Source organism: Leptodactylus fuscus, chromosome 7 (genome assembly GCF_031893055.1).
Source record: "Leptodactylus fuscus isolate aLepFus1 chromosome 7, aLepFus1.hap2, whole genome shotgun sequence".
In the NCBI taxonomy this organism is placed as follows: domain Eukaryota; kingdom Metazoa; phylum Chordata; class Amphibia; order Anura; family Leptodactylidae; genus Leptodactylus; species Leptodactylus fuscus.
Genome location: NC_134271.1, coordinates 100,405,197 through 100,427,502, shown reverse-complemented (window position 1 = coordinate 100,427,502; position 22,306 = coordinate 100,405,197). Strand labels below are relative to the sequence as shown.

Genomic DNA, 22,306 nt, shown 5'->3' with positions numbered 1-22,306 from the left:
AGGCCCCACATTGCGGAAACGCAGCTTTTTTTTTGTTGTTGCAGATTTTGCTGTGGTTTTTTGAGCCAAAGTCAGGAGTGGAATAAACATAAGGTAGAAATATAAGAACTTCCTAGGCATTTGCCATTCCTTTTGTAGCCATCCTTGGCTTTGGCTTAAAAAAACGCAACAAAAAAAGCTGTGCTTCTGCAACGCGGGGCCCCAGCCTTGGGCTGAGGCCCCATGTTGCGGAAACGCAGAGTTTTTTGTTCCAGATTTTGCTACTTTTTTTTTTTTTTTTTTAGACAAAATGAGGAGTGGTTTTAACAAAAGGAAAACGTCTAAATGCTTTATTTGTCTAAATGCTTTATTCCTTTTCAAGCCACTCCTGACTTTGGCTCAAAAAAATGCAGCAAAATCTGCAAAAGAAAACACTGCAATTCTGCAATGTGGGGACTTAGTATGTTCTGCTTCCATATTAATTTTACGTTTAGTCAAGGTATAAAAACAGTAGTTTCCCTTTGAGCAGGTTATCTCATTCCCAAACACAATGTCACACTTAGGGCCCTTCACACGGTGTATGCGCGCCGCACATTTAGACCTGTACACGCGAGCGCTTCAAAATACATCCCATTCACTTCAATGGGAGTGCACGTTACGCGCGCTCCCATTGAAGTGAATGGGATGTGCTTTGAAACTCTCGCGTGTACGGGTCTAAATGAGCGGTGTGCTTACGCCGTGTGAAGGGGCCCTAAGGCTTTCCCCCTTAGTACCTCCTCTCCTGTAGCAACACAGCTGAGAGAAGCCTGTGCCAGGTAGATATACCTCAAGTGACAACTCTGGCACAGGTACTGGAGGTTGCTGACCCCCGCTCTAGGTAAATATACAGGTTTATTTTTTTCCAGTCACCACTGACAGTATTGGGGCATGACATTTGTGACACTAGACCACCGTCCAAAAGGACTTGTTAGGTCAATTTAAGATTCTAAACTGTGGAAAGTGCCAAATTATGCATGTCCTCCATTTTGGATTCCTTGCAGGGCATGTCTGTAGCCATCTTAGAGTCTTCTTTGTTCTATCCAGATTATTCATCCCCCTTAGGCTGGTCTTACACGGCCGTAATGATTTTACGGTCCGCAAGTTGCTGATCAGCAACATAGACACCGCAGATGCCCGTAGAGTTCTATGGGCGAGTCCGTGCAGTGCTGCAATTCAAGGCCATTACGGACATGTTCTATAAATTGCAGACCACGATTGCAGCCCGACCGGCCCGGATAAAATATCCGGTGGTGTAAGAGGCCGCATTAAGTATAATGTGTCCGCAATTGAAAACCCTCAATTGCGGACCATTTGCAGATTACATTACGGCTGTGTAAGACCAGCCTTAGAAGCAAAAATGCGATACCCCTATTGTGCTTTACAGTCAATCACATTATGCTAATTATTCTAGTCCCATCAGTTGTTTGTCTGTGCAATGTATAACCACGCCTACAATGTATTTAAAATATCTTTTTCCCGCCATTAAAGCAGAACTCACTATTCACACTACGTAGCCGTGTGTCTGTACAATTCTCTGAGCTGGCTCATAAAGCAATTGTATTAATTTAGACTTCAGTACAGTGATACTTAGAGTGGATTGTGCTCACAGAACCACCCACAAATTCCCTTTAAACAAGTTGTCTGCAACCTGTGGTTCTCCAGTTGCTGCAAAACTACCAGAATGCACTGGAAATTTTATAGCAGCTGTAGAGCCACAGACTGTAGATAACTGCCACATAGTCCTAGTAATCTTCTTATAGACACAGGATGTTATGATCTCATGTTAAATCAGCCTAAATATTGAATAAATATATTCTATTATATTTTGTGTTTTAATTCTTGTCTGCTTTAAGATATCTGCTTGCTGCCAATGATTCTGAACATTATTGCATATAGTAAACTATTAAACTTGTACAATAATTCATTAGCTCTACCAGATAAAAGATTGGAAGAACCAGTCTGGCTTCTGACTCTCACCCCAGTGCCTACCATGGAGTTATAGTCAAAGCTGTGCCCCTATCAGAAGGTGGACAGGATTGCAGATTAGGGAGGATCCTGCTGGCCACATACTCTCTTGACCTCAGGAAGGCCACGCCATAAAGATACCACAACCTGAGTCCTGTGGCAGAGTCTGTCCCAATTCTGCCTCCCTTTGTCTTCAACCTGAGGCACAGACTGCAGCTGAACAAACAAGCTTTCTGCTTATTCTTGCAGTTGAGTCTGTGACTAGAGATGCCCTAGAGTGGGCAGTCAAGACACACGTCTTGAACAAGCAAATTAGTACAGGGGTAATGAGAAGCATGTCTACAGGTCTGAGCTGTACATGGACTGGTAATACTCCTGCAAGTATCTATGGCTATTAAGGGCAATGTAGCACTAAAATACCACAGGTATCCTGATGTGAAATAGGAAACACAAGGTTATGTCAGGCCTAGTTCACATGGGCTAGTGACCACGTATTTTGGTGCTGATTTTGACGCGGGAAGCCGCGTGAGAATCGGCACCAAAATGCGCCTGCAGCGGCTAGCCGCTACTGTCGCAGCTTCCCGCTCCGGAATAGGCCCAAATGAATGGGCCTAGTTCGGAGGGATTGTCTTCATGCGGATGGTCCACTTTAATATACTGTAGCTCTCCTCTTTTTTCCGCAAGCGGGAACAAACCGCTAGCGGAAAAGAGATCACTGGTGGTCTACATAGACCTCTATTGTGAGGGAGTGGATTTTGAGGTGGATTCTGTGCCAAAATCTGCCCCCTCTTGCCCCGTGTGAACGAGCCCTTTGGGTGCATTCACACTAAGTATACGCTGAGCTGATTCTGATCGTAAAACACGTTCAGAGTCAGCGCGTACAAAGCAGATCCCATTCATTTCAATGGGAGCCGGCATACGAGCACTCCCCATAGAAATGAATGGGCTGCTTTTTTCCCTATTGGTTTCAATGTGATATGAGCGTATCACATTGAAACCAATAGGGAAAAAAGCAGCCCATTCATTTCTATGGGGAGCGCACTTTTGCCGGCTCCCATTGAAGTGAATGGGATCTGCTTTGTACGCGTTGATTCTGAACGTGTTTTACGATCAGAATCAGCTCAGCGTATCCGAAGTGTGAATGCACCCTTATGGTAACTGTAAAATTATCTAACCCAAATACTGAGACATGAAGACAACAATAGGCCCAGTATACGCTTCTCTTTATAATGCAGATTTTTGTTTTAGACAAATCTGGGAGTCCTGAAAAAAGATATGGAAACGTGATGGCCACTGGCATATGAAATGACGTAATATTGTACGGGGTCATCGGCTTATGTAGTATTACTAAGGGCGCAGCCATAACCTGGAGGTCCTGGGCCCCGATGCAAAATCTGAAATGGGGCCCCTACCTACCTTGTGCCATTTAGAATAGAGGGACGTTTGATACCCCTCATGGTCCAAGGTCAGATAGCAATAGTTACCTCTGTACCCCATATAGACACGTCATGCAAGGGAAGCCCTAGAACACCCCGGCTGGGCAAAGGACACCCGTGACACCAAGTTACAGCAACTGAAGCGCCAAGGTACCCAAGCACAGCAAGCCATGTGTCTGTCATTCTGGCATATACTGGCACAGCAAATCTCCCCTCTGGGCAAAGAGATCCAGCCGTCCCCTGAGCACAGCAATGACAACAACATGTTGCTGTATAAGCTTTAGCTAACCACTATCTCTGAGCAAATGGAAGCTGCAAAGTTATTGTGACAGGATTTTTTTTTGGCAGCCCTGTCGGTCATTGGCCCTGTGTCCAGCCAATAGAATGCGAGCACTACTAAGGCGGCCTGCAGGACCCCACAATGATAGCCGCACACTCCGGGAGCCGGAAAGCTGCAGAACCTCACCCGCTGTTGGAGCTTGTATTCAGCCCAGGAGAACACTGGCGGGGCCCCGAGGGGCGTCTCCAGCAAACGCCGACATTAACCCAGCTGCTCCTCCACCCAGCAGCGTAGATAAACAATTACACGTCACCACGTTCTTTGCGTTCCACGCTGGGAAGCTGACGCACGTTACGTCGATAATATTACCACAGGCGTTACGTACTGACGCTTTCTTTGGGCGGAGCGGCCCAGTTCTGGCGGCGTGTTGGTGGCTCGTTACCGCCAGTGGCTTCTAGACCGTGCGTTGTTTTCGGCTGTGGATGTGAGACGTGTGATCGGTGTCGGAGAGAAAACACTCGGGAGACTTGGAGAAGCGCGCTGCAGTCGCTGGTATGTGTGTGGGGAGTATAAAATGGCGGGACGTGCCTGTGCGGCCGTGTGTGAGGGAAGTCCGCGCAGTGTAGCGCCATTCTCATAAACCGTCCTGCTAGTGGTATGTGTGTTCTTCAGACTTGTCCTCCCTTCTATCGTGCTGGCCTCCATAGTGCGCTCCATTGCTGACGTTTGTTGTTATACCAAGTCCTGAGCCTGTGGCCGTATGTAGCGAGGTGACCCAGGCCTGAGCTGACACCGCATGTGCTTATGTAACCGAGACTGAGGGTTCTCACAGAGCATTGCAGGCGGCAACGTGTGCACGTCTGCTCGGGTGAGGTGGACGAAGGTTTATGCCTATGGGATTGTACGTGGAGACTTGGTAGAAATGCCTTTAAGAAGTTTAGTTAATAGGTTATGTTCACACAGGTCTTAGTCCGGGGTCTTGGAAAGCTTCTGCACCAAAGTCTGCCTGACACACTCTTACAAGAAGCTTCCCATTCACTTCAATGTGATCTGTTCAATAACTGTATTTTTATCTGTCAGGAAGCCTATCCAATCCACAGCAAGGTAAAACGTGATATGTGAACTATTGCTGAAAGTCATAGAAGATTGTCTGCAGATAAAGACCACATGGTCCCATTTATTTGCTCTTTAAGATTTCAAATTCCTCTTGGAATCTATGCTAAAGAAAAACATGTGCCTGAAACGTCATAAATATTTTCCATAGATAGATGCACACACAAATTATATATAGATGAGTATTCTATTATAATAGGTGAAAATTGACATGCATATGGAGGCCTCATAAAATAGTGTTACATCACCGGGTGAACAAATCACAAGGTAATCCACATAACAAACATTGTATACCAGGAGTAACTCCGTATAGGTTTATGTAAAATGAAAAATGCACATAACGCAAACCAAAAGAAGGGATAGACTATATACTGTACATGGGTAGTAAGAGAAAGTGAAAACTCTGGGGAGTCAGACCACGGTCAAGATGAATTGGTAATAGAAACATGAGAGCCAGTTAAGAGATCAAATCCATTGGTACTGCTTAGATTTTAATAATACGATCTGAAATGGCTCTCTTCTGAGAACTGCAGTCTCTTCAAAGAGCAGATCGGAACTTATCTGGACTGTTGCTGATCTTCAGATGATGACCTTTCTTTAGGATCTTGGGTTTTCTGGGTTCATCAATTGATGATTTATCCTGTTGTTCAAGATATTTAATATACATCCAGTAAAGTTGGCAGTGTTTGCCCAGCCCTAGTCTTTATAACAGCTAGCTGAAGAGTTTGTGGAATTCTTATTTTTGTTACCCAGTTAAGTCTGTGCCAGATAATCAGTAGAGTATTGGGCTTTATTCAGAATTTTCTTTTTTTTCAGATCCACAAGAATAGTGTGCCAAGATGCAGGACCCAAAGCCAGAACCTAGTCCCGTGACACAGAATCCGGAAGAGAAAGTTGAGGCACCTGAGGAGGGTTCACAGTCTATTAAAGACAATAAAGATATTTTAGAAGTAACTGCCATGGAACAGTCTCCAGAACAAGATACTACCAGTGAAGTGGAGGAAGCTGCCGAACCCCCTGAGAAAGTAGAAGTAGAGCCAGAGCCACCTCTTCCTCCAGAGTTTGACAAGTATTGGAAGGCAGTGGAGGCAAATCCTGAAGAGTTCACCACATGGACATACCTGTTGCATTACATTGAACAAGAGGTTAGAAACGTTGCCTGTATAACTTAGCATCTGTTTTTGTTCTCCTCCACTTTTAGAAGTATTTATAGATCAAGGTTATGGCATCAAATGCTTCTGTTTACATTCTTTCCAAGCTGTTTGGTAACTGGTTCTCCAGAAAGTTAAAACCTTTAGCCTATAGCTATAGAATTGCATTATGAAAGTGCATGAAGCTGCCCAGTAAACCATGCTTGTTTTCCTGATTTGGTTTTAAGTGTACCTGTTTTATAAAACTTTTGAGTTGTCAGAAGTTCTGATTATTGGGGGCCTTGATACAGAGACCTCCACAATTAGGACAGTTGGTGGAAGAGCTTAGTTGAGCAAATGCTCTGATTGTTGCAGCATGAATCTGTTCAGTTATGCGAGTAGTGTGGTACAGACTTGTATATGGTCATTGCCCAGATAGACATGTCAGATTGCTGCAAAACTCATCATGCAGTTATGTTTTGTGCTCATATGTAAATTGTTAAAGGTGTGGGCTGCTTAGTCATTGGATCCTGCCATAAGAGGATGTAAATGGGTTTCCACTGCTGCCATAAAAAGGCTTCTCAGATGGTACTTTGGGTAATGTACCTCTTGTTGAGATTGACTGCTAGACATGCCTCTAGTTTTGATATGATGGACAGTAACACTCAGGGATATGTGCAGGACATCATGTGGCCACATAGTTTGCCTTTCATGGCAGGGTCTCTAACTGGCTTTTTCCTTCAGGATAATGCTTGCCCAGCCACATCATGAGCTTGTGAGGAATGTTTCCATCAGATTGCAACACTTTCTTGGTCTTACCAGTAGCCAGATTTATTGACCATTTATGGGACCAGCTATGATGCCACCTTTGGCAGCCTTAGAGTGTAGGATTTATAAACCCAGCTACAACATCTGTGGGTAAATGTGCTGCAGGATACCATACGGGAACTGTATGGCTTCTCTCCCCTTCTTTACGTTGTATGCAGGCTAGAGGCAGCCTGACAGCATAGTGGCTCTTCCTTTCTAGTGTACAGTTTTCCCCAATAAATGTATGCTTTCTATGCTTGGGTCAATGAGTATATTTTGAACACTGCCCAGCTTTTTCAAAGATAAGCTGAAGGTCCCTTCTGTTCAGTAAATGTTACCATGACCTGTAAATGAGTGTGCCACAAATGCCAGTCTTTTGTTGAGCTTGTCCTAACAGCTTTTGTGGTTGCATTTAAACAATTTGCACATTTAAGGCTGAGGCCCCACGTTGCGGAAACAGTTTTATTTGTTTTGTTTTTTATTGCAGATTTTTCTGTGTGTTTATTTTTGTGCCAAAGCCAGGAGTGGATTGAGCAGAAGGTAGACGTATAAGAACTTCATATATATTGCTCATTCCTGTTGTAGCCATTCTTTGGATTAAAAAAAGCAACATAATCTGCAACCAAAAAATCTGCGTCGGCCTAAATGAGGTTTTTCTACTCTCTGAAAATGACCTATTGTGTGTGTTTTGTCTTTTCCAGAATCACATATATGGTGCTCGAAGGGTTTTTGATATGTTCCTCGCCCGTTATCCATACTGTTATGGCTACTGGAAGAAGTATGCTGATATAGAAAAGCGGAACAATAATGTCATGGAGGCTGATGAGGTAATTGTGATGTTATGTAGACACTAGAAGGAAGATTGGACATTTTGCTTTGGGCTTGCTCTAGGGCCCTGTGTAAGGTCAAAGCAGGATTATTAATACAGCATTTGTCACTAGGCGTGACATTTGTCCTAATATCTCCTTTCTTTGTTGACAGGTGCCTTAAATCTCCACAGTTTGTCAAGCTGTGCAGTGCAAGCCAATATTACACTGCAGCTTAACAAGTAGGGCAGGGCTTTCTGTCATTCGTTGTGTGGTGGCTTAGTTTAATTTTGCTGGTTTACATTTTGCTACTTGTTTATTGAATTTGTGGTCAGACGCTGAGAATGAGAATCTAATGGGTCTGTGCCTTATGGTCTGTACCTCAAAGCCAGCCCTCAGCTCCTGCTAAGAATACAGCTGCGCATTGAAGATCAAGACTCTCTGCAAGTGGAGCTCAGAACATAAGCCATGTTCTATCCAACCTCCACTTCAATGGTAATGGCAGATTTTCAATGAAATTCCAAATATTTAGCCTTTGTAAGGTTGACCGGATACAAGTTATTCTTCTGGGAATAGAAATGTATCATTCTCCTGGTGTATTTTCTTTCTCTTATCTTGCTGTGTAGGTTTATCGTAGAGGAATTCAGGCTATTACTTTAAGTGTCGACCTCTGGATACACTATCTTCAGTTTTTAAAAGAAACTCTAGACCCTGCTGACCCTGAGACCACCAACACCATGAGAGGGTGAGTTATTCATCATTTTTCTTTACTAAAGTACCGTATTTTCCGGACTATAAGGCGCACATAAAATACTTTGATTTCCTCAGAAATCGAAAGTGCGCCTTATAGTCCGGTGCGCCTTATATAAGGCTTGAAGCGGCGGCACGCGAGGAGTTAAGCGGCGGCCGCCGGCAAAGTCTCCATGCCGCTTCCATACATTGCAATGGGAGCGCGCTATTCAAATAGTATTCGTTCATCTCTAACTATTTGAATAGCGCGCTCTCATTGTAATGTATGGAAGCGGCATGCAGACTTTGCCGGCGGCCGCTGCTTAAAGGGATTCTACTAGAGATGAGCGAGTACTGTTCGGATCAGCCGATCCGAACAGTACTCGCTCAACTCTAGATTCTACCATTAAAAGAACTTCTTCCCCCTGACCACGTCGGAATAGCCTTAAAAAGGCTATTCATCTCTTACCTTTCCCATAGCCAGCGCCGCCTTCTCCCTGAGCTGTGTTCACGCCTTCCGTGTCGTCTTCTTTGGGCATCATGGATGACGCATGCGCAGTCGGCTCTGGCTGCGAGAGCCTGTTAGAGCCGACTGCGCATGCGTCATCCATGAGGCCCAAAGAAGACAGAGACGGAGCTGCGGAAGAAGGCGGCGCTGGCTATGGTAAAAAGGTAAGGAGACTATTCCGACGTGATCAAGAAGGAAGAAGTTCTTTTAATGGTAGAATCCCTTTAACTCCTCGCGTGCCGAGTGCTTCCATTCATTTCAATGGAAGCGTGCCATTGAAATGAATAGAAGCGGCTGGCACGCGGGGGGTTAAGCGGCCGCCGCTTTCAATCACATATAAGACGCACCGGACAGCGCTGCGCCTTACAGTTCGGTGCGCCTTATAGTCCGATTCGCCTTATATATGGACCTAGGCAGGACTATAAGGCACTCATGGGTAATGCGCCTTATAGTCCGCAAAATACGGTATACTGTGAGGTTTGCAGACATAGAAACTGATACTCATAACTTACAGCTGCAGTTTTCTGTTAGCATAGAACAATCCTTTTTTCATATGTCTCAACTTATTATACTTTTACGCTCCCCCCCCCTTTTTTTTTTTTTTTTTTTAAAGGCTCCTTACAGACAGCCATGGGCAAGTTCCCAGATAGAAATTAATGGGACGGTGTGTTATCAGGCAATGCACAAGATTATGTATGGATCAGTTTGTGGGACAACAGTGCAGGCCGCAAAACTCAGAACAAATCCTTTTCCTGTCAGGTTTTGCAGCTGTGCTTCCGCCGCTCTTAATCATTGAATAAATGTGGCTTCGGATGCACAGCCGGCCCATGGATGTCTGCAAGAGGCCTTACACTTGTTTTTCTTGGATTGTATATTTTGATGGCAGTATGTAGAGATGAGAACTTCTGCTTGGTTTTCCTGCTCAACAATATTGGACAAGTTGAAGATTTTCGCTGAGATCAGAGTATTTGTAGGTTATCAGTATTAGATTAGTGCCACTCTGATTCTAGGCAACCCTGTTAAGCCTCTTGCCATGGCTGTGATGCATGCACTGCATCTCTTTCCTTTAGTCCTTGTACCTACATACAGTCTACTTGATGGCAGCAGCAGCAAGTTACCATATCGCAGCTTCATCCAATTCAAGTGGACAGGTTGAAACTGCAATGCCCTCCCTACAACGGTTTAAACAGCATGCAGGTGGATGGACTTTATTTACAACAGAGTCCGCAGTGCTCATGCAAATACTGTGACACCCCTCTTTTAACAGCCGATCAGTGGGTGAGGTGACTCTTGTACCCATGCACGTGTAATATCTTAAACCACCTAGTCTTTTAATTAGATTCTCTACCTCTGTTAAATAACACAACTTTCATGTTTTGGGTCTGTGTAATTGGTATGATTTTTTCTTATCTTGCAGAACTTTTGAGCATGCCATCATGTCAGCCGGTCTAGACTTTCGTTCTGATAAGTTATGGGAAATGTATATTAGCTATGAGACTGAACAAGGAAATCTTAGTGGAGTTACATCTATTTACAGTCGCCTTCTGGGAATTCCAACACAGCTCTATGCACATCATTTTCAAAGGTAAGTTTAGTAGTACCTAGCAATGTGCTGTTTTTTTCTTCTCCTGTTACCTATGTAGAACTGAATTGCTAGTCATTAAAACAGTGAGCAAGCCTGATCTGTGAGCTTCAAATGGCTATCTTAGACCACACCCTGACAGGTGTCCCCTCCATGAAATTTGTAAGCCATAATGGGGCCTATGGATATTGTTTGTATTCATGAATTGCTGTAAAGGCTTATAGTTTGCATTTATGCAGTTTTTTGTCTTAATGAATGTAAAGTGGACCATTGAGTGACTATGCTTAAAGGTGTGATCCTTGATAACTAATGGGTAAGGGGATGTAAGTAGCAAGGATTATACCTGGTTTTTATCTGCACTTACACTCAAGAAACGTGCTCTGTTCACTAGATCTGTCCTTAGATGTTCATGTGGAGAAGCGGATTTCTCTTCAGTGCTTGAGAAATGCACCAAAATTTGCTCAACTTTTTAGACTCTGGGTAGCCTTGTAATAAAATGTACTTCCTTAGGTTACCCATGTCAAATAATTTTTAACAAAGGACACTGTCCAAAGGCCACAGATAATGTTGCATGCAGTAGTACCCCCACTATGGTGCCACAGTACCAGGAAAATAGAAGAATCCAACAGGAATCACCAAGCGCCTGTCCTTGAACACTTGACAAAGGGGTGTTAACCCCGAAACGTATGTTGTGTGTTTGTGACTTGAATAAAGACATTTGGACTTTACTACAACACTGTGAGAGTGTGGTCCTTGGTGATTCCTGTTTGATTTTTCCATTGTCCTGGTACTGATCTTAAACATCATTGGGTGTCCGGACCCAGCTGCGCCCCAATAACCGAGAGGAACCCCCTGTCAAAAGGTTCTACTGCACTTCAAGTAGTTGTGAATTCTTCACAACCCAACAAGGTGAGAGTCATTGATTTATTGTATTTGAGCACCCTACACCTTGAAGTACTTCACGATGCAGCTCGGAGCTGTCTTTTCTCATTTTCTTTGAACACCATGGTGCCATGGGACTCTTGTTGGGAATCCATAACCTATATGTTAATTTGTATGTACCACTCTATGTCCACATTTATTATAAAGTGGCCAACCCCTTTTATTAAAATTTTATATATATTTTTTTCCCTGCCCCGTTCTACTTCCATTGGACATAATTATGTTGTGTAGTGTCATTCTTCTTCCGTTTGCTTTATAACATACATCTGGTACAGTAGCCAAAAGTAAAGGACAGAAGGCAAATATGTCAGGAAGACCAGGATACAGAGTTTGACATCTGTTAACATGGAGACTACATTACAACTGTAGACACAAAACAGAAGATTTTTATTTAAGACCTTTGGCAAAATTGCTTTTTATTTTTTACTGCATTGTGTATAACAATAGTTTGCTGCGGTGAATGTAGCTTTTACATTCAGGTGGTGGTAAGAAGTTCTAAAAAAAAAATAAAAATGCTCAGACCTTTCCTTGGCATCACTGCATCAGGCATGCAAGGGGAGTGTCTGGTAAGTAAGACTACCATCTGTCTGTATTTGAGGTTGAGATGTTTAATTTCATGAGCTACTTTTTAAAAGAAATCTTTATAGATTTAAGATTTGTTCTTAAGTTGTGGGGGGGGGGGGTTGTTTTTTTGTTACTTGGCATAGGTAAACTTAAAGGGGTTTTCTGGGCAAGTGGTGGTGGCTTTTCCTCAGTATGGGTCATCTGTATTGGATTAATGTCTGACACCTGGAACCTCTGCTGGTCAACTGTTTTGTGTGGAGAACAGTTCTGTAAGCTGATGACTGTTGTATGTCATGTCTGAACTGAGTTACTGCAGCTTGGCTTTGGTTCACTTTTATAGGAGCTGAACTGTAGTATCTGGATCCAGCCACTAGGTGGCAAACAGAGCTCTGTTCTCCTTATAACAGCTGCTGAGAATAGCTAATCCGTGTGGATTTGACAACCAGAACCCCATAGATCTGATTTTTGGTGGCCTATCTTAGAGGATATCCCAGATAACTTTTATATATTTGGGGTGAGGGACAACCTCTCCTGTCCCTGGTGCCTCCTAGCATGGTCCGGTCCTACTGCTCCAATGTTTTCTTGCAAAAGACTTTACTGGCTGTATCGTCTTTGGTCTCTTTCCTTAGGCCTCTGACTGGCCTCAATGGTCATTTGTCCACTGAGGCCAGTCCATTGTCTAAGGAAATGATCTGTGACTGTCCCAGGCTGCTGATTGGCCTCATTGGTCTCGTGCAGCTGGGACTTCCACTGTATCAGCAGGCCTCTACCGCACTGGGGGACAACCCCTTTAAGGTTCGGTCATTCATTTGACATTTAAATCTCCACAGTCACAGGATCCTAGAGCATGCTGAGGGTCTATATTAATTCCTAAACCATAGATCATCATAAAAGGTTAAACGTCTCAATCTTTTATCACCCCTGATAATGGATATAATTCTGCTTTAAGAACTAATTCTCTGGCAGAATAATTGTCTACGTGGTATTTGCACAGTTTTAGATATCCCTTGTATAAAAGACTTTCTCATATAAACTATAGTCTGTGCATTGAATATTTTATTTGTTTGGTACTATGTGAAGTGGTGACAGTTAATTTTTGGCATTATGATCCATTTTATTTTTTTAGAAGTTATATTTGAGTTGTCTGTAAAGCTATTTCTGTGGAATCTCCTGTTAGTTTTAGAAGTTCATTTTCTACATAATGCTATGTAGTCTATGGCCTTTCCCCTGACAAAGCATCTGGGCAGTGCAATTGGGTGAACAGTCATGTGGTGCCATGTATGTGGCAGGGGTGTGCTTGTTTTTTTGGGTTTTTTTTTAATTATAAGGTCTGACTGGCATGTTTCTGTGTTCGGTTTTTTTATATCCAATAAAGCAGATGTTAAAAGTGCTTGTCAGGATAATTTTTTTTTTTAAAGTTTCAGTGTATGATTGTTAGTGGTGCTTTCTGCAGGACAACTACAATAAAAAGACAGCAGAGCTGTTCAGTGTTGAGCATAAGTGTTGCATTGCCTAGTACTTCAGTTTGGCCTTTCCTTACCCATGTGATTAACAGAACCAGGAAGGTGTATTGCAACCTTTGTTTTGCTGTGTGGTGGGTGTCCCAAGGCTTAGCTGCTTTATATATATAATTAACGCAGCTAACAAATAGACTTACTTCCCTATTAGTGTTTCTGGACCTGTGCATGAGCTGAAGCTGCCAGCAATTTAACTTTGTAATCCACTGTCATTAACAGATTAAATATCGACTCATGCAGAGGGTTAATTTTCAGATGGGTTCATGGAGAGTCCATTGGATATGAAATGCTGCTTTACAGCTTGAGTGAATAAGAGTAGGTTGTATAACCATCCTTCCTCTATTGATTAGATGTATTTGCTTTTTCTCTACCTTTTACTATATGAATCGCATTTCTTCCCCCAACAGGTTTAAAGATCACATACAAGGTCACTTGCCAAAAGAATTTCTTACTCCTGAAAAATTCATCGAGCTGCGGAAAGAGTTGGCTTCAGTAAATCACCATAGTGGATCTAAAATGGAGTATCCATCTGGCCTTGAAGACATAGCTGATCCAGCACAGGTATGGAAAAATTGAGACAAGTCTGTGGCAAAGAACTAGAACAAAATTAAGGTTTTAAGGACACTGAAAATGTTTTGCGTATTTCTTACACCCACAATTGTTTGTATTATATAACAGAACAATGTGTCCATTAAAACTTTTACTATTTAAATACTAAAAAGGCACAAGTACAAATGAACCAACATGTACACAGAAGCCCTAGAAAGGTAACCTGGGCACAAACAATCCCTACAGTGCAACTACAAGGTCCTGTCTCTCTTCCCTTTTATCTCCCGCCCTTACAAATCCCCTCACGCATTGTTGTGTGTTTCAAAGCCCGTCAGGGTTAATCCTCAGGGGACCTTTAATTTGATGGGCTCAGCACCCACAGTGGTGGCGAGCCACCTAAAGATGTTAGATGTGCTTGATAAATTAGTGTTTGAATAAGGTTCTAAGCCTATATATCCTCCCCCATGTAATATAGCTCACTCATGAATCACATCAGGTCCAGGTTTTCAAAATGCCGCCACAGATATCCACCGACCTCCACATGCTAGAGCAGGGGTAGGGAACGTACGGCTCTCCAGCTGTTGCAAAACTACAACTCCCAGCATGCATACTTGCTCTGCTGTTCTTGGAACCCCCATGGAAGTGAATGGAGCATGATGGGAGTTGTAGTTTCACATCAGCTGGAGAGCCGAAGGTTCCCTACCCCTGTGCTAGAGCAAGACTGCATTCTGCACTGTGCATGTGCTTCATACCACAAGAACTGCCATTCCAACACTTTCCTGTTCAGGCATGGGTTATCACTATGCGGGTCAGTGTAATATTGGCAAGGAGAAGGATGCTCCTCAACCTTACAAACAACTCAATGCACAGAGCGTTAGATCTATCCAAGTTCAGATACTAGGCAACTCTATAATTTCTCGTTAGAATCTCAATCAATTTGAGTAATCTAGGGGGTGCAGGGGCATCACCACTTGGCTTTCGAGAACGCTTGGCATATCAGACGAGGTGGTGTACTGTTGTTTCTGACACATGCACTGTTTGCTGTGTGTAAGTTCCCTGGATACTAATGCTTTCTATGCGTATGCCAGGAGAATCTGGAACGTGCATTCCCACAGCTGAATCATGTGACTGTTTTTGATTAGCTTTGGTTTATGCAAACACAGTGATGAGGTGCTTATCACTTGGAGAAGTGAACCAAATCATTAATTCCTCCCCCTTTCCCTTTTCTCTTAACGTTTATCTTGTAGCGTACAACAGAAGTGGAGAACATGAGACATCGAATTATTGAAGTTCACCAAGAAATCTTCAGCCTCAATGAAAATGAAGTTCATAAAAGATGGGCCTTTGAAGAGGGAGTAAGTTGTGTTTTTTTGACTGTTCCCACTCCCACCCCCACCCCCACTTTACCTAGTAGTAAGAATTCATCATAAGTTACATGGCAGATTTTGTAAAATTTGAGAAATTCTGCTTCTTGAAATCAAAGCAGAATCTTCTTGAGTTTTCTAAATCTGCCATGGATTCCACTGCAAAATTTACAAATTCCACATGAAATTCTGCTCTACCAGATGGTGGTATTCTGCCTTCCATTCATTTCAGTGACTATTCCGGTAGACTCTGCCTTCCGTTGAAATGAATGGATAATGATTGCAGGCAGAGTTTGGAGAGGAGAAGGTCTCTGTTGGCACCAAATTTCTCTATTTTCATAACATGCAGGGCACAAAGTGTTTGAAGTAACTTGTATATAGACTGCTGTACATTGCAAGAGGCTCTTAAATTTTTAGCTGAATGCTTTTTTTTTTTTTTTTTTTTTTTTTTTTTTTAATTTCCCAAGATTAAGAGACCATACTTTCATGTGAAGCCTTTGGAGAAAGTACAAATCAGTAACTGGAAGGAGTATTTGGACTTTGAAATTGAGAATGGTTCCCATGAGCGAGTGGTCATCCTCTTTGAGAGATGTGTCATAGCCTGTGCTTGCTATGAGGAGTTCTGGATAAAAGTAAGACTCGTGACCTCTTGTGTGCCATATCGTCTGAATTGACACATTGATCTCGTGCCTAACCCTGTATACTTGTGAATTCTGTTCATCTATAACTATATCTATTGCATTAGGGGATGGTCTGCTTGCAACCAGATTTGACTGCTGCATATGCCAACAGCGTTGCCTCCCTTCGCCCTTCCTTACAGAGTCTAGTCTAGTGGTTCAATAAAGGTGCTGAATGGGTTTAAAACAAGAATTTTATTGTTCACACTTTACATTGTTCTTAGACCTGTTAACAGAGAGTCTCTCTTGTATTTAGTATGCCAAGTATATGGAGAGTCACAGCGCTGAAGGAGCAAGACATGTCTACAACAGAGCATGCAATATTCATCTCTTGAAGAAACCTTTAGCTCATTTATTATGGGCTGGATTTGAGGAACAACAGGGTAAGATGTTTTCAGTGTTTTTCTCCTGTTTATAGGACAAATGTCTTATCAAAACTTTTCAGTCTAACAGCCTCTGGTGTTGCAGGTAATGTGGATGAAGCAAAACGTATATTGAAAACACTGGAGGAGTCTGTTGAAAGTCTAGCAATGGTTCGACTAAGAAGAGTCAACTTGGAGAGGAGACACGGAAACATTAAGGAGGCTGAAGAGCTATTATCTGAAGCAATGAAAAACTCGAAGGCCACACACGAGTTTTCATTTTATGCCATCAAGCTTGCTCGCTTCTATTTCAAAATTCAGAAGAACTTGGCAAAGGCAAGAAAGGTGTTAAGTGATGCCCTCCAGAAAGACAAAGTAAGTTACGCCTTAAACCCCCTCCAACAAAGGCCACATGTTGTAGAAAACTAAAGCTGCAGAGGGTAATGCAGATAAAATCCTATGGTTCTGCAGCAGCCAGAAACTCTGCATTTCTGCAATATGTGGCTTTATCCTAATGGTAATTTCACATACTTGAAAGGTCCATGGTCTAGCGTGGAGGTTCACATCTTTTCCTTGCACAGGCTAGTTCTCTGCAGTGTTGATTCATTTGCATTTCCATTTAGGTATGATAGACCTTGTTGCAACAGGACTGCTCTTAGTGTTAGTTCATGCTAACTTTCACTCTAATGCCCTGTTCACATCTGCTTTTGTATTCCGTCTGGGGAGAGTCCGCATGGAGACCCCCTTCCTGAACGGAATACAAACGCAATTGCAAGCATGAACCCCATAGACTATAATGGGATCCGTGTGCTTGCCGTGCACGAATCATTCATGCGGGCAGTGCTCGGCAAGCACACGGACCCCATTATAGTCTATGGGGACTGTGTGCTTTTACAGCACAGTGCTTGCAATTGCGTTTGTACTCCGTTCGGGGGGGGGACGCAATACAAAAGTGGATGTGAGCAGGGCATCAGAGGACCTGTTACCCATCCTGACCTATTAGTTTCAGAGTAACATTATAATATAACTTGTGGAATATATTTTCTTAGAAATCTGTGTACCTTTTATTATACATCCTAAAAATGTGGTGACTGCTTGAATGCCCCCCCCCCCCCCCCCCCCTACACAGTCCTTTTTCAATCCGTGTTGAGGGTGCCACACAGTATAGATAAACCCATTGACAAGAGAAATGGCAACACCTAATGGTCAGTTTAGCCTTAAATTTCCAGGAGGATTAACTGGAACAGTTCAACACAGATGCTCCACAATTATTACATGATTCATACAGATATAAAAGATAACATTGTCCGTCTGCTTGAAAAAGCTTATAGCCTATGGAATTGTACATATCCAATTGTATCCAATATCACTCATAGATGGGTTCCCTCAGCAGTAGCTATAGGACAGTGTGATTATTTAAAGGGTACCAGACTGCAAATTTGAGCCCATTAAACTGTTAACCTTTTAAAGTTTGCTCATGCGGAGTTAGTTGATTTATACCGCAAGTAAAATCGAGGTGTTGGAGACTGGTGGGGGAGGGGGCTTAAAATAACTTTACTGTTTCTGGCTGACCCTAGTTTTTAGCCATTTATTAAGGAGATCTGACCTACTGACTCCACTGCCCTGGACGCTGTCCTTCATCCAAGAGCTGTACTGCTTAAACATTCAACTTGGGGATCCAAGACCAGAACCTGAGCACAAGGCAACAATCTTGCTTAGTCTATTCATCTTTGGTGCAGGACGGAAAGGCGCACATACTTGTTGGTGACGTCTATGTCCATAGCAGCAAAGGCTCTTCAGTATCAATAGTGCACCAAAATCCCAACAGGAACCAGATAGCAGTGTTAGCAGTTTGGTGGGCTTCAGTCTGCTAACCCTATGACCTTAGTGTTTAATCTTATTTAGATTTATAAGTGTAATATAATTAAATAGCAACGTGTCTACTCCAGTGAGTCTTACAAGACATAGTGGGTTTAATTTTAAAATTGAGTTTCCTCTGTCTTCATTCATCCTTTCTCTGGCACAAGCTGTACCTGAATGAAGTGGCCTTGAGCTATTAACTCTAGTGTATCTTGGGAGGACCCGTAAGCCAAAATTTAAATCTCTCAGTCAGGGATGTGTAGATTTCAGGTAATGGTCTTGAATTTTCTGCCATGAGTTATAGTAAATCTATTGAGAAGAAGCATTCCTGGCCTACAAGCTCTACCCTGCTCACTTTTCTCAAAAGTAGCATGCAGATTGGAAAACTGAGAAACCTTTGTCACAAATGTCAAGGTTCCCAAAAATGTGCCACTTCTGACCTGGGAAACTGACATGCCTATTTTACTATATTCACCCTAGTGTCATATTTTTAGTTTATGCTCCTACTTTATATTTCATACTGTTGTACTAAGTGCCATTTACTTGTCTTGGCTTGTGATGATCTATGAGACTACTGCATGTAACTTCTATTACAACATGTTGACAACAGTCCCTCTAAGCTGACATTGCCTGGTAAGTCAGATTTTTGTGTTCACTGTTGGAGGAAAAAAAAACTAACTGGTATGTTCTGGGCAGGAAAATACGAAGCTATACCTCAACCTTATTGATCTGGAATTCAGCGGTGATGTGAAACAGAACGAAAGCAACATCTTGGTTCTCTTTGACAAAGTGATAAAAAGCTCAATGCCTCTGGCAACAAAAATTACCTTCTCTCAGAGAAAAGTATCATTCTTGGAGGACTTTGGTTCAGACATTAGCAAGTAAGTTTAATATTCAATTATGAAGTTAAACATTAAAAACTGTATTACATTGTGTATCATTTTTCATTGTTGTACATAGGAATTGTGAATACTTTCTATGTTTGGTTTCTTCCTCCTTCCAGCAAGTGAAATGATTCTTCTGAGATGTTCGGCTGTCCACTGCTAAGAGTTATGTTGAAATAAAGAAGAAAAAAAAACCAAAAACTACTCATATAGTCAATTCCTTGCCCATTTTCAATGGTTTTTCCAGGATAAGTGGTTTGACATGTCTTTGGTGTCTGACAACCAGGCCCCTAGCTGATAAGCGGTTTGAGAAGCCTCTTCAGTGCTTGCATTGCAGCTCATCCCATTGACTTGAATGGGGCTGAGCTGGCATCAGGCCATATGACATGTTCACTGGTGAAGTGGAAGCAGTATACAATGAGTGCTGCTACCACTTCAACAGCTGAGCTACAGGGGTCCTGGATTCCCGAACGCCCTCAGATCCATGCTGAGTTTTATTTGGCTGAAGGGATAACATACCCCACGTGGCAGCTGGCTTCTGTGATTTCTTGCTGTATATGTATAGTACACAGCATATAATCACAGCGGCCACATAAACCCAGTCTTGCAGGGAATATTGGACAGGTGATGTTGGCAGTTGCAGAACTCAGCAGATCAACCTGGGTAGGTTGGAGGCTTCTGAATCCAAACTGTTTCCCATGTGAATTGGCACAGTTGCACAGATCTCCATTTTTGTCAATATGAAAATGAGTGTTTTAGAGCAAGAAGGATGTTGCTGCTTGCCTCTGTGGAGTAATTCCCTCATTGGTCCAGAGGGCTTGTTTGCTTGACAGAGGTAAGATTTTTATGATATCCAAAGTAGATGTCCTGAATATTTAAGCCCTAGAATCCACTTTAAAGCTGAGACCATGCAATTGGACTATTGCAGGTCGCCCGTAGCTAAACCACTGTAATCTATAGTAGCTGTTTGTTCCATATGATCATTATTGCAGGATCGCGTACAGTAAACACCCCTAAGAAATATTGGTGTTTACGGACTTGTCAGAGTGCCCAGGTCCTCGTTCAGTGAGATCTATTGTACTATTACCTATTGTTGATTTGCATACTCTCCTGCTTTAAATAATACAGTGCAATTGGCCAAATCATATTTACAAGTCAACTTTTGTTTCAGGTTGTTGACCAGCTATGATGAGCACCAGAGGCTTTTAAGAGAGCAAGAAATTCAGAAAAGAAAAGCAGAGAATGGGTAATTTTATTTATTTTTCCTTTAAAATTAAAGGACCAGATTTAAATTGTAGAATTTCTCCACAAACTGTCCAAATAATGATATATGCTGTACCTGATTTGGAAGCTGTTCGGTGGGGGGGGAGTGATATGGTGTGTCTGTCAGAATCTGGCTCCTCATACTGAAACACATGTTGGTATAGAGAGTTTTGAGGTCCAGAATACAGAACCGGAAGAGGTTTCATTGGCTGCTGTACACTTCATTGTTCTCTGAGTAGCACATCAGTGGGTTTTAAGGGGACACTTTTTGAACTATAAACTTCTGTCTGTTGAGTATTCACTCACTTAAAATTTCATGGCAACAATTTTTTTTCCCATATTCTTAGGGCAAGTTCACATGGAGCTTTTTGGTCAGGGTTTTGAGGCCATATCCACCTCAAAACCCTGACCAAAAAGACGTCTCCCATTGGAATCAATGGGAGCCACTCAGGTCTTTTTTTTTTTTTTTTTTTTTTTTTTTTTTTTCCCGGTAGCCGTTTCTTTTTTTTTTTTCTTTTTGGTAGAGTTGGAAGGAACCTCAAGGGCCATCGGGTCCAACCCCCTGCGAGTGCAGGTTTTCCTAAATCATCCCAGCTATATGTTTATCCAGATTCCGCTTGAAGATTTCCATTGATGGAGCGCCCACCACCTCCCGTGGCAGCCTATTCCACTCTCTCACTACCCTCACTACCCTCACTGTCAGAAAGTTTTTCCTAATGTCTAATCTGTATCTCTTTCCCTTTAGTTTCATCCCATTGCTTCTTGTACTTCCTTGTGCTAATGAGAATAGGGTAGATCCCTCTGCACTGTGACTACCTTTCAGATATTTGTAGACTGCTATTAAATCTCCCCTCAGCCTTCTCTTCTGCAAACTAAACAATCCCAGTTCTTTTAGCCGCTCCTCATAGGACATGGTTTGCAGACCTTCCACCATTTTGGTTGCTCTTCTCTGGACTTGCTCCAATATCGATGTCTTTCTTGAATTGAGGCGCCCAGAACTGTACACAGTATTCCAGGTGTGGTCTGACCAGGGAAGAGTACAGCGGAATAATGACCTCTCTTGATCTAGATTCAATGCTTGTCTTAATACATCCCAGAATTTTATTAGCCTTTTATGCAGCAGCACCGCACTGTTGGCTCATGTTGAATTTGTGATCTACTATTATGCCCAAGTCCTTTTCCCCTATGCTATCACTTAGTTCTATTCCTCCCATACTATATATGTTTTTTACATTTCTGTTACCCAGATGTAGAACTTTGCATTTGTCCCTGTTAAATACCATTTTGTTCGCCTCTGGACCTTAGACACACTGGACCATTGTTCCAGTGTGTCTAAGTCCTTTTGAATACACTCTCTCTCCTCACTAGTGTTGGCTATTCCTCCTATCTTCGTATCCTCTGCAAATTTTATGAGTTCCCCAATAATTCCATCGTCCAGATCATTTATAAAGATATTAAAAAGTACTGGGCCCAGCACAGAGCCCTGTGGCACCCCGCCTGGAAGAAAAGAAGCGAGATGCTCATTCTTCAGACCGATTGGCCTCGTGATTCAGCCTGAATACACTCCCTCCTCTGAACTAGGTCCATTCATTGGGCCTAATCCGGAGCGGAGTGCGTGGCTGGATGCCAGTGCAGTACACTGTCTTTCAGTCGTGCTTACCTGGTTTTTGGATCAGAACCTGAGGCAGCCTCCACCTCAGGTTCTGATCCAAAAAACCCAGTGTGAACTCAACCTTATTCTTAAAGCGATTATCCAAATGAAAATGTTTGCTTTGCGTCACTGCTGAGGCCAATGTTTGGTTGATCATGTGTTTTAGTTGACACAGGGCCATGAAGTAGAAACCAGCAGTAATCTGATAAATGTTAAAATGGGTGTGGTGGGGGAATCAGTGAAGGAAGTATTGCAGGTTTTTGCTTTAATCCATATTTATTTATTTTTTAATTTATTTT

At 42.5% G+C, this 22,306-nt stretch overlaps 2 protein-coding genes and 1 non-coding gene across 6 annotated transcripts in view; 2 read left to right on the top strand and 1 right to left on the bottom strand.

Annotated features, from left to right (window-relative positions):
• Nucleotides 1-3,975, bottom strand: part of DORIP1 (dopamine receptor interacting protein 1) — a 28,380-nt gene extending 24,405 nt beyond the window's left edge. Inside the window, exon 1 of the mRNA XM_075282685.1 lies at nucleotides 3,886-3,975. The gene's annotated coding sequence lies outside the window, so the exon portion shown is untranslated. The remainder of the gene's footprint in view (nucleotides 1-3,885) is intronic.
• A 117-nt stretch (nucleotides 3,976-4,092) lies between these two features.
• Nucleotides 4,093-22,306, top strand: part of PRPF39 (pre-mRNA processing factor 39) — a 20,212-nt gene continuing 1,998 nt past the window's right edge. Inside the window, exons 1-12 of one of the 4 annotated variants that reach the window (XM_075282659.1) lie at nucleotides 4,093-4,251; nucleotides 5,629-5,957; nucleotides 7,451-7,576; nucleotides 8,182-8,300; nucleotides 10,210-10,377; nucleotides 13,805-13,958; nucleotides 15,194-15,301; nucleotides 15,778-15,942; nucleotides 16,244-16,370; nucleotides 16,456-16,724; nucleotides 18,906-19,090; nucleotides 20,265-20,339. In XM_075282659.1, the coding sequence (XP_075138760.1) occupies nucleotides 5,652-5,957; nucleotides 7,451-7,576; nucleotides 8,182-8,300; nucleotides 10,210-10,377; nucleotides 13,805-13,958; nucleotides 15,194-15,301; nucleotides 15,778-15,942; nucleotides 16,244-16,370; nucleotides 16,456-16,724; nucleotides 18,906-19,090; nucleotides 20,265-20,339 (1,802 nt within the window). In that variant the 5' untranslated portion in view covers nucleotides 4,093-4,251; nucleotides 5,629-5,651. Of the gene's footprint in view, nucleotides 4,252-5,628; nucleotides 5,958-7,450; nucleotides 8,051-8,181; nucleotides 8,301-10,209; nucleotides 10,378-13,804; nucleotides 13,959-15,193; nucleotides 15,302-15,777; nucleotides 15,943-16,243; nucleotides 16,371-16,455; nucleotides 16,725-18,905; nucleotides 19,091-20,264; nucleotides 20,340-22,306 lie in introns of those variants that run through there. The other 3 variants (XM_075282662.1, XM_075282661.1, XM_075282660.1) reach the window with 3 other exon arrangements.
• On the top strand, nucleotides 18,759-18,841 carry LOC142214714 (small nucleolar RNA SNORD127). The gene has a single exon (XR_012717290.1). It is a non-coding gene; the product is annotated as a small nucleolar RNA SNORD127 (small nucleolar RNA).